This window comes from Mus pahari, chromosome 15 (assembly GCF_900095145.1).
Source record: "Mus pahari chromosome 15, PAHARI_EIJ_v1.1, whole genome shotgun sequence".
NCBI classification, from domain to species: domain Eukaryota; kingdom Metazoa; phylum Chordata; class Mammalia; order Rodentia; family Muridae; genus Mus; species Mus pahari.
The window spans coordinates 69,936,270-69,954,917 of record NC_034604.1 but is presented as its reverse complement, the minus strand read 5'-3'; the positions used below and the strand labels follow the sequence as shown (position 1 = coordinate 69,954,917).

General features: G+C 42.3%; 1 protein-coding gene across 1 annotated transcript in view; it reads right to left on the bottom strand.

Moving 5' to 3' along the window:
* Nucleotides 1–18,648, bottom strand: part of Skor2 (SKI family transcriptional corepressor 2) — a 41,868-nt gene that overhangs the window by 16,195 nt on the left and 7,025 nt on the right. The window contains exons 4-5 of the mRNA XM_029547077.1: nt 8,132–8,197; nt 7,653–7,751 (exon numbers count right to left, since the gene is read on the bottom strand). Of these exons, the coding sequence (XP_029402937.1) occupies nt 7,653–7,751; nt 8,132–8,197 (165 nt within the window). The remainder of the gene's footprint in view (nt 1–7,652; nt 7,752–8,131; nt 8,198–18,648) is intronic.

Below are 18,648 nucleotides of genomic sequence, written 5' to 3'. Positions count from 1 at the left end.
ATCCCACCAAAAGCAGTTATCTTTCTTTTGGATCCTTCCAGCCAGCTGCACATGCCTCCACTAACACATCCACAGTACATGTTACTAGCTGGAATACACCTGTCTTCTAGCTTGAGAATCAGTGAAGACTGAAGGAATGGGATTTAAAAAACCATAGCATTATCACCAGAGGGCCAGAGCTTTGGTACCATTGGTAAGTGCCCTGCCCTGGGTCCCTGAACCTTCCTCAGAAGGAACTGGGTGAGAATGATGTCCCTGGGAAATATTCTTATTTTAGCATTTTAAGATCTGATGACAGAGCAAACTGATTTGGTCAGGGACAAACACCCTTTCTGTGTTCACATGCCAGGAACAGATTCTGATATGCTGTGATACTGATTAGAAGTAAGGTGCTGTGTGAGGAGTTGGTAGCCATCACATATCAGGAGGCTCTGGAGTGGGTCAGAGTCCAGAGTCTGGGCACAGGGCAACAAGAGAAACGCCCATCACAAACTGACCTGGTATTAAAACCTTCTCCCATGACCTGCCTCTAGAACCTCCATATAGCTGCCATATTTCCAGACAAGAGTGCTTTCTTTCTTTCTTTCTTTCTTTCTTTCTTTCTTTCTTTCTTTCTTTCTTTCTTTCTTTCTTTCTTTCTTTCTTTCTTTCTTTCCTTCTTTCCTCACAGTAGATTCCTCTAGTCAGCCAGTGATCTGCCCAGAGTGGTAACTGGGGGATGAGGATAAGGGGCAGCCAGGAGCTGACGACCCAGCTGGGACACTTGCCTGGAGCCTAGAAAGTTCCAGGGTTTAGGGTGGAACAGAAAAGGGCAATTTAGGTTCACAAGACATTTAAAGATGCAACTAGATGTTCCTTAAGTCATGCTTACTGCTCTGCTGCGATACGGTGAATACAGTTCCTTAAGAGGCAGAACATCAAGGGTTAGAGAAATGGGGAATGTCTTTCTTAAATTGGAGTGGAAAGGGCATCAATGGCAAAAGACCAAGAGCAAAGAATTTATTAAACTTCAGTTTCATTTTGTTTGAAACCAAGTTTAGCAGTTTAGGCTAGCCTCAAGCTCATTATGCGGCTGAGGCTGACCCTGGTCTCCTAAACCCCCTGCTTCCATGTCCCCAGTGCTGAGATTACAAGCATGCAGCTCTACACCCAAGACTGATGGACTTTCTTAAAGAGAAACAAATTTTCAGTGTGGAAACGAATTATACATTCAACATCCCAGGAAACACCATAGTCAACATTTAAAGGTAAATTTAAGGAATATTGGTTACGTGTCAGAAAACTGATACTTTACTATTTAAGGAGATTCTGCATGGGGAACTGTATCTCAGGGTAGAATGATTGCTTAGCATGCACAAGGTCTTGGGTTCCTTCCTCAATATGGGAGGAAAAAAGAAATTTCTATAAACCAGTGACAAGTAACACATCAAAAGAAATGTGGCGACGGAGAGCATACAATGAGGCTCTCGAGACATTTAAAGGCTGATAAACAAAATGTAGTCAACGTGTTAACCAGCCTGGGAAGAAAAGAAAATAGAAAAGAAAAGATGCTACATGTGCTGCAGAAGACAGGAAGGCACAAGGCACACTGGTGCGTCCTTTCTAGAGAAGGGCTTGAAGTTAGCTTTTAAGAGATTTTCCAGTTCATACCCTTCTGCAGAGCGGTTCATTTAGGAGCAACACGGAGAGACAATGCTAGCTAGTCCTGTGCAAAGACTTAGCTACAATCTACCCTGGCTGGAACTCTGCATAAAACTTGGTCCCCAAGGTGCTTATTTACCACTCTTTTAAAATAACTGTACTGTTTAAAAATGTCATATACGTCACTGTATTTATATAATTTCTCCTCCAACTCCTTCCACACGGCCCTGTTTCCTCTCAAAGTCTTTAATATATATTCTTTTTATTTTTCTTAATATGTATATATTTTTCTTTATGAATATTTAATATGTATACACACTTTTTAAGTACATATTTAATTCACACGTAAATGAATGGACACATGAAAACAATCTACTGAGCCTATTTTGTGTTTCTCACATGTATATGGCTTTAGGGTTGACCACTTAGTATTAACTAATTAGTGGGCTCATCATAAAAAGATGTACTATATTTTTAGTAGGAAGACTGAAATATTAAAATGTCAATTGTCCTTTTGGGGGAGGGTGGCTGTGTAATGAGATTATGAGTGACTTCCTCTCTTCCCTTGGTATTTCTGTCTAAATTTTTCTGTGATAAGTATGCATATGACTTTTGAGATCAAAAGACTGCCAGTTCAAAAAAGTGAAAAAGCATTTTTAAATTTTGCAATATTCGATCACTGGTGAAGGCATAACTGGAGATGAAAGCTCACTAAGCTTACTCCTCTAATGAGAGGCCGCTGAGAAAGGTTCTGCCGAGCAGTACAGCAGCCAAGGTGGCGGTAGGGCCCGGCATGGCCACTGAGAATACTTTGCAAGCACACTTTCCCAAACAGCAGCTGTACACAGCATGCATTCCTGGGACACCTATGAGTAAGAACACCCATGTGGCACGTCTAATGGTCACAGACTGATGATGTCGACAAGAGGCTTCATCTAGGTGACTGAGCTTGTTTTCAGTAAGAAGCACTCAGGAGTCTGTGGGGAGGCTCAGTGGGCAAAGGTTGCCCCGTGACCCGAGTTCAGCCCCAAGAAACCATCTAAAAATGCTAGGCGTGGCTTCACAGGTCTGTAATCCTGTGATGGGGAAACAGAGGCAGAAGTATCTCTGGTGCTAGGTCGCCAGCCATCCTAGTCCAATTGGTGAGGGCCAAGAAAGACCCCACCTCAAAGGAAAGAGCTTTCCTGAGGGATGCCCCCCCCCGACTGTCTTCTGGCTTCCACGGTATGTATCTATATGCATGTGCTCCACTATACACATGTGTCCACCTCGGACAAGCATACACATAAGAAAGAAAAATAAGTAACCAGAAAAATGCATCTGAAGAGTGAGACTGGGGCTAGAGAGATGGCTCAGCAGTTAAGAACACTGTCTGTCTTTCCAAAGGTCCTGAGTTCAATTCCCAGCAACCACATGGTGGCTCACAACCATCTGTAATGGGATCTGATGCCCTCTTCTGGTGTTTCTGGAAACAGCTACAGTGTACTCATATAAATAAAATAAATCTTTTTTTTTTTTTTAAAGAAGAGTGATACTTTATGAAAATCTAAATTTAGAGCACTTTAGATGAATCTCAACATTCACAAAGCTCTGTTCGTTGATATGCCCCTATGTGACTGACTAGCCTGTCCATTCTCTTCTCTTTAAGCCCACAGAATCCAGGGCTAACTCATTAACTCAGCAGGGCACCTCTGTGCAACATCCTTTGCTGATCCGATATCGTCCTTCACAGTCAATGTTAATTTTAAATACAACATCAACACTCGAGTCAACCACTTCCTAAGAGCAGTCTGTATACCCACAGTATACCAGTGTTGAAGGTGGCCACAGAGGAGTGTTGGGGAGGGGGACGGCAGCATGGTTGGGTGGAAGCCATCAGACAACACTGGAGAGATACATCCAGGTGATAGAAAAGGCTGTCAAAGCCAGCATGGGAAGGCCTCCCGGTGGTGGAGACACTTGAACTGTGTTACAGATAGGGTAGGAGGGCCTGAGCAGGGGAGGCCAAGAGAATTAGAGGGAAAGTTGGAGAAAGGGTGGTCTCTGCGGCCACCGGAGCAGAGAGGAAGAGGTGAAAATGTGCAGAGGCAGAGGGTGCTGGGTGAGGGCTTTCGCCAGGTAGGAGTTAATGTAGAGCCGTAAATAAGCTGCGAATGAGCGGGTGCAAAGACAGATTCTTGGATGCAGAAGTTTATGGTAAAGGTGGCGTTTTAGGGGGATGGTGTGGGCCGGAGCAGAGAGGAGTAGGGGTGGACACTATAGCTTCCATCGACTGCAGTGCAGTTGGAAAAGAGGCCAGAGAGTGTGCCTCCTGCAAGCAAGGGAGCATGCTGCTATGGAACCTGGAGAGCCCCCCACCCCCCCGCCCCTGTTCTCAGCCTGCCTTCCTGCCTGGTGCCCAGGTTCTGTCCTCCTCCTGGGTTTCCCTAGCATGGTCAGGCTCATGAATTTAAGTTCTGGGAAGCCGTTCGACACAGTTAGAGGTTAGCTGGCTTCACCACCTCCAGACTTCTGCGTTCTACTAAGGATGTGGGCTCTTCCGCCCCCAGGATGCAGGCTCCTCCGCTCCCCTCTTCACTTTTTTTCTTCTCCTTTATTTGCTTCGTTTTTCTCCCTCCTCCCGTTCTTTCTCCCCATGTTCTTTTCCTCTCCCTCGTCTGCCTCTTTTCTCATATTACACCTGCTCACTATCTATGTTCAGAACTCATTTTTTTGTGACTCAGCTCAGATCTCAGAACCACACAAAGACCCCACAGCCCAATGTTTTAGCGATCCTCCGTGCAGCTCAGAGTCCAGTCTCCCCTCCTCACTCCACCATCACCACCTCGGACTATGGACCTAACTTAAACTGAGTTCACACACAGCGTTTTGCATGGATTGTGTCACTTCGTGCTTTCATCCTGGGAGACAGGAATTATCTGCCCCAGTTGGCAGTTTCCAGGTCAGGCAACTAGGGAGGGGAAGCTTGCTCAGGTCTGTTAGATTTTAGAACTTGGATTCCTAATGGCCACACCCTATAGCTCCGCAACCGTGTGTCAGTGAGTGCTCTAAAGAACCTGGATTTTTGCCTGTGACTGTGAAAGTCTGTCTACCTTTGGAGTCTCCTGTGCTTCCTCCAGGTGTGGCTTCCAGAGCTCAGGTTTCCTCTTCCCATCAAGGAAGGCTGAGTCTGCGTGCCGGCCTACCACAGTCCTACTTAGATAACAAGAACATAACGTGTGTTTCCTAATTTCATCGAGCGAAACTGTCTTTTTTTGGTGTGTCTAAACCAAGCATTATTCCAAGTTAGGTGTAAGTACACCACCTCCTTGGCAGGTAGGGCAGGTTTCACATGTCCCAAACTGGAAAATGTTATTTATTGCAATACTTCATATGTGTAGCAGTCACAGGCCGGCTCAGTTCAACTCTGATCTTGCTGGCTAGATGGCTCAGCGGTTAAGAGCACTGACTATTCTTCTGAAGGTCCTGAGTTCAAATCCCAGCAAACACAGGGTGGCTCACAGCCACCTGTAATGAGATCAGACACCCTCTTCTGGTATATCTGAAGATAACTACAGTGTACTTATTTGTAATAATAAATAAATCGTTGGGCCGGAGTTGGGGTTGACCGGAACAAGCGGAGGTCCTAAATACAGTTCCCAACAACCACATGAAGGCTCACAACCATCTGTACAGCTACAGTGTCCTCATATGCATAAAAATAAATAAATCTTTTAAAACAATAAAAACAAAAAACCAAAATGACTGCTAGGTTCTAGTTTTGTTTGTTTCAGTGTTTTTGTTTTCTGTATGGTGGTGGGGCTGAGTTATGCCCTTGCACAGCCTAACATTGCTTTAGTGTACATGATTTATGTTAGAGTAAGGACAATGTATAAGCATATATTCATTGAATATATACTGTGAATTGCATGATCCCTTAAATGACTATTAATTAGCTGTTACTAGTAGAACAAATGTGACCACACTAGCCTCTCAGGGAACCAAGAGGGCTCTCTGGAACTTCACTGGACTAGACCCCACTCTGCTAGAACTAAAAGCAGAGATCCCTCAGCTCCACAGTCAGATCAGCTTAGCTATGTGGAGACAAATCTTTTGTTACCCTCTTCGCTGTGAGACCACAGGTCACATTCTTCCTGCAGCTGGAGCTTCCTGCAGCTGGAGCTTCCTGCAGCTGGAGCTTCCTGCAGCTCAGGTTTTGTGCTGTTCAGAATCCATGAGACATGCCAGTATTCTAAAGTAGTGTCTCAGAAAAAATTTAAATTTGCATACTTTAAAAAATACTGGGGTTGGAGAGGTGGTTCAGTGGTTAAGAGTATGTACTGCTCTTGCAGAGGACCAGAGTTTGATTCCCAGGACCCATGGTGGGCAGCTCACAACTGCCCGTTAACTAGCTCCAGGGCACCTCTGGCTTCCTTGGGTACCTGCATTCAAGTACACATGCCCACACATGGATAGACATACACACACACACACACACACACACATATACACACACACACTCTCACACACATATACATACATACACACACTCACACACATATACACACATACACACACACTCACACACATATACATACATACACATACACACATACACATACTCACATACAAACTCACACATACACTCATAAACACACACTCACACTCATAAACACACACATACACACACACTCACACACATACACACACATATATATACATACACATACAAACACTCACACATATATACACACATACACACAAACTTACATACAAACTCACACACACTCATAAACATACTCACACACACACTCATACACATCACACACACATACACACTTACACACATACTTATACAATACACATCACACACACATACACACACACTCATACACTCACACATATACACACACACTCACACACAATTTAAAATAAAAATAAATCTTAAAGATTTGCTTGCATGCTATTTCCTTTCTTACTCTCATTTTTCTGAGGAGAAGCATACAGCAAAGGGAACCTCCTAGAAGCCAGAGAAACATTCCCATGATGCATTTGTTTCTGGGCTATTCCACCATGGCAGGTGAATTTTGCAGTTTTACATGGACACCTACCATGAAGCCTTTCTGAAATTCTATGACCCTGGGAACAACAGTAACCTGATTTCCTGCTTCACATTGGAATCAGACGTCCCATTAAAATAGATCGATGGTATAAAACTATTAAAATTAAATTAATTTAATTGTGGTAATGTCCCTTAACTCTGGGTTTTGGTTTCTTTGATTCTGTTTATACACTGTCAAGTGTAGCCTAACAACATTAAGTGGAAAATTCTAGAGACAAGCAATTCATAATTTTAAATAAGGTTTATTATAATATAGGTGGTCACAATTGTTCTATCTTTGTCCTTGGTTGTTATTGCTAATCTCTCAGATTAAACTTTATTGCATGAATGTGAATAGAGAGGAAAAAGAGTATGTGGAGGGGGGGTCTTGAAACTATCTGCAAGTTTTGTGTACCTACTGGGTGCTGCCTGCCTTATCTCCTCAAGGTAAGGGGGAGCTACAGTAATCAAATAGATTTGTGGATGCCAGCCTGTTTAAATCTTCCTGTTTATGCACATCTCCTACCCACATCAGTGGCTAACCAGAGCTAAGAATAAAGGCTACCTGCACCTTTGTTTTTCTTATTTTAGAAACTAATAATTACCATGGAATTATTGTAAATTAAAATATATAGTCTGGACATATTTCAATATGTGCACACATTTCACACTGAATTGTATGTTTACATACATACTTTAAAATGCACATGCACTGACTGCTACCCATATATCAGAACATAAATAGAAATCTTATCTTTGAGTTCATTTGGAGCACAGATAAGGGATTTACTGTGTGTGATTACTTCAACACAGTGTGGGCAGGCTGTGTGGGCTTTGGACTTAGCCGCTTCTGACTTAAACTCACTCTCGAGTCTAACTCTAGAGATTCACACAAATATCACATATGGAATGAATGAAGAGGAATCCTTACTGAAAACTGGGAAGGATGCATTTCCTTTTAACACTTGGAATTCTTGCTCCAGCCGCCTCCGTAAATCTATTTGCTCAAACAAAACCTTCTGAAGTTCCTCTAATGGGGGAAAAAGAGAAGAGCCATGTTACTAATCTTTACAAATAACTCTCTAGAGAACTGTTATATCTGGCAATTTGTTATTATAAGACAAAATATCTTACCAGTTTAAAAAGTCTTGCATAGACATAGGATAGATTTTGTGCAGAAATCCATGAATATAAATCAATGTAATATATTATTTTAAAGTATTATATTACAGTGTCATGTATTGATTGATATGTATGCATTAATCTCAATTATATCCACCCAGTGGTCCATATATTATTCATATGTTGCTTGTCAAGCTTAAAATATGGTACAGAACAAAAATATCTTCTTATTATCTCTCTACTCTATAAAAGCCAAGAGATGTATACAGATTCCAAACTTGTCTTTACCTTTTCCCATGTTTTCTACATCCTTTTTGAGTGAATGAGGTGAATTGGTTTCTTGTGTGTGTTCACCTTAAAAAAAAAAAAAAAGGAAAAATATTAGTTTGCATGGACTATTTTCCCTGAGATTTTCGTTTTCTTTTTCACATCTAGAAAAAGCTTATGTTATTATTTAACATAAGCTGAAGTTAGAAAGCCACAGGACTCAATGATGTTCTTGAGAATGGGTACTACTCCTTCGAATCACAGAAGCACTCTAGAACACGAGGTTAGAGCCTGTCTGGCTCTAGAACAGCTCCATCGCTCCAGAGAGGAGGCCCTTCAGACCAGCCGAGAGAGGAGTTTCCTAAGCTTTTGGTATCTCCAAAATCTATAACAGTAAAAAAGGAAGGAGTTCTTGTCTTGGGGGAACAGTAAGGTCTGGAGGATCTCCTGGCCATCGAAAGAGATGTATTCTATCTACAACAGAGACGTGAAAGAGATTATCTGTTAGTTTGTAAATATTTACTTACTCAGCCATAGCTTTTTAGCTTCTCATCCAAACTAACTCATCATGATAACTCATCCCTACCCATAAAAAGTGATGTGGGAGCAGAGGTTGGAGCCCAGGAGCTAAGCCAATGCCTCAACCCCAGCACCCAAACCGAACTAAATAAGCCATCAGCTGATGACAGTAAGAACTAGATTAGACTGTTGCTTCTGTTTTGCTACATGCTAACCAGAACAAGGACAAACGAACTGATACATTTATCTACAGCAAATTGCATCTTCCTGAAAGGGAGAGCCCAAAGTCACCTAAGGTTTAACCCATTCATTCAGCTAACTAGATGATTGTGTTTTCAAATCTCAAGTTACTTTCTGTTACTTTCTGTACTAACAGGTAATGGCTCTCTGAGAAGGTTTTACGGATTCCTCATACTGGGTCCCAGAGGTGGCACAGGGCTTTGTCTCCTTCTTTTCTTCACCCACTAGGGCAGGCACTGCTGGAGGCAAGCACCCTCTCTATCTCTTCTCTACATCCAGCCAGCCAGCGTCTCACAGGGTGTGACAAACAAGCCCCCAGTGGAGTGTCTTCTGTTGTTACTGAAGGAATCTCAGGAGGGCTCCAGCCAGAATGTATCTATCACTTCAATTCTCTGCTTGCTCTTTATTCATTTCCTTCAGAAAGAAATGGGGTGTCATAGTCCCCAGACACTTCTTGGAATAGTGGGAGACCTCACTGCCAAGCTGAAATTTCCATAAATAAAGAAACAGGATTCCTTTGCAAAGCATCAACCTATACCATAGACAGACATCTGTATTCCACGTGCTGTCTGGAGTGTGTGAAAGGTGCGCATGAATGTACATTCTTCTCTTTAAGGACGTATATGTATCATACATACATTCAAACATTCCTACATGTACTCATACTTGAGGGCAGAGTCTAATGTATCCTTCACCCTCCCCCCTCCATGTTCCTTACGGGCAGGCATTCTCTAACAAGTCGAGCATATTCACACAACTTCATTTCGATACATCTTGAACTTGATCTCTCTACAGTCCCGGGTGTATTCTTGGACCAGGACAGGTTCTCTTTTCCTTATAGTAAGGGAAATGCCTGTGAAGTCCCAAGGGTGGACCTCGATAGGACCCCTAAGGAATCTGATCCTCCGCTAGAAAAGTAACAGGTTGATACCCAATCATGAATATGTAAACCGTGCATGGTGATGTCTTGAAGTGAAGATGTGTGGTGGGTGCAGGCAGGGCTGACTGCGTAGCGTCAGCTGACCAGTATAGAAGTTCCCTACTGATGAAATATGAATCCCCACAGAGAAGGGCAAGCAGGTGGGTCCATGCCTTGGAGCATCCTCACTTGCAGTTAGAGACTTTCTCAATCTAACCTTCAGAGAATGACTTAGAGGAGAAGTGAGTGTTTCCAGGAGCATGCTCTTACCATGTTGTGGACCAGAATTTTTGACTCATTAATATAGTTTGAAAACTGTTTATCTTACGTTACATTTCAATTGGATGAATACCTTTAAAAGTGAGGATATATATAACTATCGTTCCTTTCTCCTTTGTAATTACTAACACTATATGCAAAGAACACCCATAAAACAATAGCTAGTAAATGAAAACGGATCGACTGCAGGAAAATCTACTGGTGACGTTAAAAATGGGCTGCTCTTTTTACCAGCCCTGGAGGTTTTATTAACGTTTTGCGTTAGTGTCTATTACAAATAAGATGTTTTGCTGTGATTTCTGAGCAAAAATGGCCAGTGTAGAACGTAGAAGATATGAACATCCCCTTCTCACTGAGGTTTTTTTTTTTTTTTTTTTTTTTTAAGTCTAGGTGTCCGGTAAATAAGGACACAGAAGCAGTCTCAACTGTGCTATGGACGTCTCTTAGTGGACTGCCGCTTTCTGCATTCTTGCTAATCTGTGGGAACCAGATTGTTAATGGTGGTTAAAAATGACCTCTGGGAGCCCGGATGTTTGTTCACTATTACTGTTAATGTTTTCCATCTGTTTATTTTTTTTTAAGAGGCAGTCTAATACTAGATGAAATCAATGTGATTTAGTTGACAATGGGCTTCCAATTTTGACTAATATTCCATCAGGTTAAATGCGTTTCACTTCTTAAAATGAATGAACAGCTTTGGAGGCATCCCCAAATTAAAGCGCTCACCTTCTTTCCCTCACATTCTTCTTTAAAAAAAAAAAAATCTTTACAAGCAGAGAGGGTGGGGGGAACTTAGAGATCTCAGTGGCTTAGAGGCAGAAAACCGTTATCCATGGGAGGAATGTGTTTCTTAGAGGCCTGGCCTCAAAGACGTCAGAAGGTAGAGGAAAACAGAAGTGGTTTGGCATGGGAAAGGAATGGACAACCCTTGTGTAAGTGCATTGGGAGGAGGAGAAGGGGGATAAGACGCAAAGCTGATGTTTAGGGATGCGCCACCTCCTCATGGGACCTTTATGATCCATGGACCGTGCTCACCCCAACGAGCCATGTATGATAAACCTCACAGCAACCAGATACAACCAAAAGCCAAGGCCTGGGCACATGCCTTTGCTTTCCCGTTCTCTCTGGGTCCCTCGGCCCTGGTGGCCTCACGCTCTAGGGGTCCTGTTGCACCCTTGGTTCTGCCCACGCTCAGCCATCAGAAAACAGAGAAGAGGGATGGGTTGTGAGAATGTCCCATGCTACGGCATACACAGGTAGTGAACATCAAACAAGGAGGGACTAAATCTCACAAACACACAAAGAACCGGTCAGTGAATTCTCTAGCATAACCTTTATAGGCTTAAGACAGATCACTTTCTCTTAACCGTTGTGGCGTGCAAGAACCTGGGATGGATTCCCTGGTCACCACAGGGGGAAAAACATCCATTCTATGTTCCCTTGGTGGCTTCTGGGTTCCTCATGCTCTGTCCCCAGCTCATCTGCCATTATTGCCAGCGTAAACCCTTTACTGTGTTCAGGCCTGTGTTTCTCACTGTAGATTGTTTTGCATTGTATTGTCTGCCTCGCCTGAGGGTACCCGACCGTCTCCCCACTTTCTATTCCATCTAAGACATCCAATGACTTTCCGAAATGCCGTTTAAGTCTCCTTGGCATGGACCGAGCATTCCTCACACTCCAGCCTTTATTGACTGAAGCCCTAATCTTTGAGATGATGGTTCAAAGCAGTTCAGTCAGTGGGGTCATCAGGATGGGACACTCATGCATGGGATCAGTGCCATGGGTGGGGCTTACTTCCATCATGTCCTGTATAGCCAGGAAAAGGCTGCCTACGCTTCTCTTAAGAAGCCCCATCAGACACCGAGTCTGTTGCTATCTGGATCTGGGACTTCACAGCTTCCAGAACTTGAGAAATAAATACTGTTAAGTGTTTTTGTTGTAGCATCGCAAAAGGACTAAGACACGGCTTCCATGAAGCAGTCTTAGTTTCTGCAGTGCCAACAACCACCCCTTCCTGGGGTGAAGGTACAAGTGTCTCTCCTTTATCCCTTTGTTTCCTGCTGGGAGACTGGCTTTCTGAAGGCGGCAACACCACCACCTTACCCCAAGGACGGTGAAAATACATCCCGAAAATGCCTACTGGACTAACAGACTCTCCTTTGTCCAAGAAACACCAACCACTACTATTGTAAACCTTCGGTTGTCATGAGGGCCTTTTTTGGTTTTTTTGTTTTGTTTCGTTTTGTTGTAAAAGATATATTTATTTTATTTATAAGAGTACACTGTAGCTATCTTCAGACACACACCAGAAGAAGGCATCAGGGCTCATTACAGATGGTTGTGAGCCATTATGTGGTTGCTGGGAATTGAACTCAGGACCTTTGGAAGACCAGACAGTGCTCTTAACCACTGAGCCATCTCTCCAGCCCTAAACTAATTCTTATAGTTAAACTAACTCTTATAAGTGGAAAAAGTACATTTCAATTTGTTTTACAATCAGACTAAATCAAGCTAACTATATTTTCTGTCTACTGGGAAGTTTGTGATGTCCCAATAAAAAAATAAGTTTTTTTTCTTGTCTGAAATTTTCAAAGTTTTTAGTGTAAAAACAGTCCAAATTCTAGGTAAAACATGGAAAATATTAATTAATATATGTGTCTGCATGACTTCCAGTAAAAAAAACACATATATTAGGATTCATTTATTTTATTACAACAATAATTTTATTATAAAATATTTATTTTTATATATATGTTAATGATTTATTTGTTGTAATTGCTACGGGTGAAACCTAGGGCCACACGCATGATAGGGACACTCATTTCCCCAGGCTCAGTGACACGAGCCACACAAACATGAAATGCCATGTTCTGTTGATGGTCACAGGACAGGGAAAGAAGCTAATAAAAACAGATGTCACTGGGACTCTCCCTGGAAGCCATTCATCAGTGGTCTTACCCACACTGGCCAAGATGTGCCCACTGGTGCAGTAATGACAAGACTTTACAGAGGCAACAGATTGCTCTCTGTCTTGGACTTGAGGCCTGCTTCACAGGCAAGAATTTAAGCTTGGTATTGCAAGCATGGTCTAAACCTATGCCTAGGGAACTTATTGACCCTAGGGGAAGAACGTATTTGGGTTGCCATGTTGTCAACTCCCTTCTAAACATTTATGCTTATGTCCATAGATTTGTGCTGCTTCCAGCCTTGGTTGGAGAAGCATCTTACTGAAGTGGATAGTGGTCACTGCAGAGACTCTATCCTGCTCGAAGTACTGAGAACAAGTGATGGTAGGTGCTCACCCATAGATGGGGCACTGCCCCCATCAAACACACCCATAGATAGGACCCTGTCCCCATCAAACACACTCAGAGATGGGCACTGCCTACATCAAACACACCCATAGATGGGCACTGCCCACATTAAACACACCCATAGATGGGCACTGCCCACATTGAACATTGAGCAGTAGGAGCTCTGTAGAAATATTGAGAACCGGAGGACTCGGAAGGAGTGCTGTCTTCCGGAGGTGATAACGGATTGCACACACAAACTCATAGTAGCTGTGGTTATCTGAGTAAGATGGGTGCAAGATCAAGCCAGTTAAAAACTCCAGCATGGATGAGGGAGGGGACCCCAAGTTCCCACCCTAGCTGAGCAGATACTGGCAGTTACTGGACGTGAGGAAGGAAGAGTCACATTCCTTTAGGAGTGTCACCACTGGTGGGTTCCCCAAGCCCCAGGGCATGATCCCATTGAAGTCTTTGGGTTGAAAATAGCAACAAGCAAACAATTCCTAAAAGGAGGACATGAAGTTGCCGTGGGGCAGATATGATGAAAGATTCTGGGAGGAGGTTGTGAGGAGTGAATACATTCAAGGAACATTATATACGCATATGGAAATTTTCAAAGAATAAGTGCAAATGTTTAATATTTGAATTCAACCAATAAGATTTAAATGTTGGACCCTTAGTGTTCAGGTTATGTACCCTAGAGCACAGGGTGTCTTGTCTGTATGGGGCACAGCATCAAATACCAAGTCTTACAATAAGGAGTAGGAGACCTGGCTTTCACCTCTTCCTTCTACTGAAAGGCCTCCCCACTCCCTGGTGTCCTACTCCTTGGCTTAGCTTTCTCCCCAAATTCTTCCTTGAGTCACACACAGCAGTGCTCACAGGGTCTGCCAGGCGGCTGCCCCAGCAGCTAGCACATTGCTCCTCCCAATACTGAGAACACTTGGTGGAAATCTTTTGGAGAACATGTTTGCTTGTTCTTTTTGCAAAAAGAAGAAAGCATGCATCCTCCCTCCGTCCCCTGAAGGTCACTTCCAAATAGATAAACATATTTTGATTTGGTTCAGTGTCGGTACATGAGATCCACACAGTACTCTCACATTCAGATGACTCTGTCTGGCAGACAAATGTTTCAACAGCCCCAGGGGACTACTGATGCACTCCTGACTGAGCTTGGGTGCAGGGGAGCAGATATCTAGCACACTCAGGTGCAGCTGGCCCCTGCATGATGTTTCAAGCACGCTGCCACAGCCTCTCGGGTGGAGATTCTACCCTCTTGCTTCCTGGAACCCCACCAGGGTGGGCTGGCATTAACCAAATAGGCCTGTTGAATTCTTAAAGTAAACACTGTATTTTGATAATATCTTAGCTATGTAATCTAGCCTAGGCCTTTTCTGAACCTGTCCTCTTTTCCCTATAATGTATCTTAGAGGTGCAAATTAGATTGAGTCAAAATTAATGTACAATTGGAATAATAAAAAATTTAGCACAATATGTTTACGTACAGGATTTTTAAAGGACACTTTGCATCCAGGCATAAGAAATCAATGACAGCAGCTAGGGAGATTGCTTAGAAGGTGAACTATGAAGACTGGAGTTTGGGTCCCATGCACCCACTTAAACAGGTGGACGTCATGACCTGCCTGTATCCTAGAGGGAGATGCTCAGTGTTATTTTCTAGTCTACACACGCACGCATGTGCACCCACATGTACGAGGACATAGATACTCACACACAAACTACACAACAAATACTACAAAATCAATAACATAGGAAGCAAAGTTAAACAACTTTCTCCTCTGTCACTGGGTTAGAGTCCTGCTGGTTTCTTGGTGTTGCATCTACACCGAACTACTTCTCTGTGATGCCTGACACTTTTGTAAGGTAACAGAAATGGAGGCAAAAATGTCACCAAAGAGGGAGTGCTACAGCACAGCCTAGAGGAGCACTCTCACCATTAGTGAAAACAAAGAGAAACTGCAGGAGTCTGTGATGCCAGGGAGGTTACAATGAGACCCAGTAAGGACACACTTCCTGATTGATACCCAAAATGTATTATTTAAGTTGGGCGTGGCTACACATGTGTGTAGACCCCAGCACTCCAGAGGCAAAGTTAGGAGGACTGAGAGTTTGAGGGTAGCCTGACTATATAGTGAAAACTTGGCTCAAAGTACAAATATATATATAAACACGCACATATATGTTATATTATATATATTATTCATATATTATATGTATCATATATGTTACATATATTTGATTAATGACACTGGAGTCCATTCTAGGTTTCTCCTGAGTTTCATAATTGAGTTAATGCTATGTGAGTTAATACTATGCAATATTTTTATCTCCTTTCCATTTATTTACTTATTTTGTGTATGTGGGTATGTGTGGTTGAGAGCATATGTGAATGTGACATATGCATATGGAGGTTGGTGAACGACTCGCAGAACTTAGTTTTCTCTTTCTACCATCTTGACAGCCCTCATTTTTTTTTCCTAGAAAGCTTTTCATTGTTATTTATCTCATTGAGTTTCACATACATTTTTTAAAAAAATCATTAGCACAAAGAACAAAGTTTTCCTAAATAGAAAGTAGGTCTGAAATACAGGGATAACTCAATTCTGGGCACATATATTGAATGGCTTCAAGATATGCTATCTAAAAGTAATGTTTGTAATAAATTAGAGGTTTTATTAAATTCTACAGGCGGATCAACTTACCCAAAGTTCCCTTAAAGTAAGAGTATTAAAACTCAGGCCCACTACTCTGGCTTTTAAGAATTTCTCTTGTCTCTCTCTCTCTCTCTCTCTCTCTCTCTCTCTCTTAAATCATAAGCATGTTCTAAAATCGAATGGAATAATAAATCAGAGTGCTTCGTCTGCTATATATTCATGAGAAGTGTAACTGCTTCTTACTATTCTTGGAAATCCATCCACAGCATATTAAGTACACTAGAGAATCATACCCGTGGAAATCAAATTGATTTTAAAACTTCTGTACATATAACAAGATGCAGCCGTGCTTGGCGTCCGCAGGTGCTGGCTGCCTTTCTAGGAGGGATTGGAAGGTAGATGAGGCCTCTTTCCTTCATTTCCTTGACCTGCCATAGCTCTGAGCTGTCTCACCAGCTTACCCCACCGCATTCAATTTCAAATCACTTAACTTCACTGAAGTTATTCAAAGCGGAGATGCGAAACCCACTCTGGGATTGCTGGTGAAATCCTGTCACCGACAGTTTTGAGTTGGTAATACTTTTTACCGAGCCTTTATCTGTTTAATTCTATGTGGCTTGGCGTACTTTTGAGGTTTTGCTGCTTTCTGGGGAATTTTGGTTGCTGAAGACTGTCTTGCTTGGCCCCTCGAGTTATACACAGTACAACATCTACTGTTGTGCACAGTGCTTTTCCAGACAGGATTTAAAAACCTCAGTTGTATAAATGTCAACAAATAGCTTATTGATAGGCCTAAAAGCTTGGAATAAAGGTGATACTGAACCAAATAAGGAACAACTACTCCACGGAAATAACTGCTGCGGAAAACCAGACTTTATACTGAGGACCAGTTAATGCAATAACTGCCACCAAGGATAGACATGTCTGTATCTATACATAACCACTGAAACTTCCTCTTAAATACATTGGTGATTACCAAGAGAATGAAACATTCATATAAAAACAAAAAACGGCCATCTGATTTACCAGGGAGTTAAAAAAAATCTGTTTTATTCTCCCAAGTTCTGCATATGTGAAGGAATTAAATATTGTACTGTCAGTCTTCAAAAAAATCATGATTGAGCTAAGTGCTGGCTGAAAGAACATAGCTTTGTAAGCCCCACTAGATAGTGTTAGGTTTTCTACTTGGGTTTTGTTTTGAGACAAATTCTCACTATACAGCATGGGCTGGGTTGAAAGTATGAGGATTATGGGTGTGGCTTGGGTGGCACATATATATATTCCTGTATACATATATATTATATATACATATACATGCATATATATATGTGTATATATATATATATATTCCCCTACACACACACACACACACACACACACACACACACACACACATTCCAATCATATATGTGATGCAGTGCAGTCTGGCTGGTTTGTCTCCCATTCTTTGTTGATAGCAACCAAAGGTCAGAGACTGGCTTTGCTTTCTTATCTCGGAACCTCCAGAGTTTAACTACCTAGTATGTGGTGGACATTCTCAGCTAAGTGAGGAGCAAATGAATAAAGTGTATGGACTCATGTAGTCCAGAAAGCCAACGGTTCTTATGTGGAGAGAAATCTCTCCAGGGACGAAGAGGAGGCACTGGGTGCTACCACAGCAGCAAGCCATGTATGCTCATGATCTCCCTGACTTGGTTTAGTTTTTGATGCTGCTAGATGAATAGAATCTGGTTACAATTAAATAAATTTTAAAAATGATAAAACACAGGTGCCCATTCTGGGGCTTTCTTCAATGGCTTTTCAATAGGAAGACCACAGGCTAATTTTTTTTTTTTTTTTTTTTTTTTTTTTTTTTTTTTTTTTACAAATAAGGGACAGCTGAAGGCATAGCATGCTAAGTGTCACAAACCCCCAACCTCTTCAACCCTCTGAGGTTTTAAACTGTACATACAAAGTCAGGAGCAGCGGTACCCACTAGTAGTATCAACTATTCAGGAGGCTGAGGCAGGTGGCTTGCTTGAGTCCGTGGATTTGAGATTAGCCTGGGCAATACAGGGCGACTCCATCTGAATATGGATTAAGTGATAGATGGGATGAAATACACTTTCAAAGGAATCACACTTTCAAGGGAATCACAAAGATGACTGTCTTGGGCCTGTATTCTAGCATCAACTCAGCCACACTCATGGAACGTCGCATATTCTATAGTGTTTCCACCCTTCCCCATTCTTCCCATTCAGTACAGGATAATAATATGATGTGACCTACTACCTCCATACATCCCTGAATAATGTGAGAGAGAGATTGAGATATGGAAAATCGATATGAAGCAAGCTTCTCTGGGAATCTGTATCAGATTAATTATTCTGAGAAAGGGAATAGGACTGTATCAACAGTATGCATAGGTGTTATTACCACCGTAACTACCGACTGTACTGCCCCAAGCTGGGCACCACTGAATGACGACGTGGACCTGGATCCTGTCTGCACCATGGAATGCTTGTGTGGGCCTGGGTCCTGTCTGACCACTAAATGATCACGTGGACATGGATCCTGTCTGCACTTTTTTTTTTTTTACCTGTATCCTTTTATCGTATGAATTGTGCACTTGCA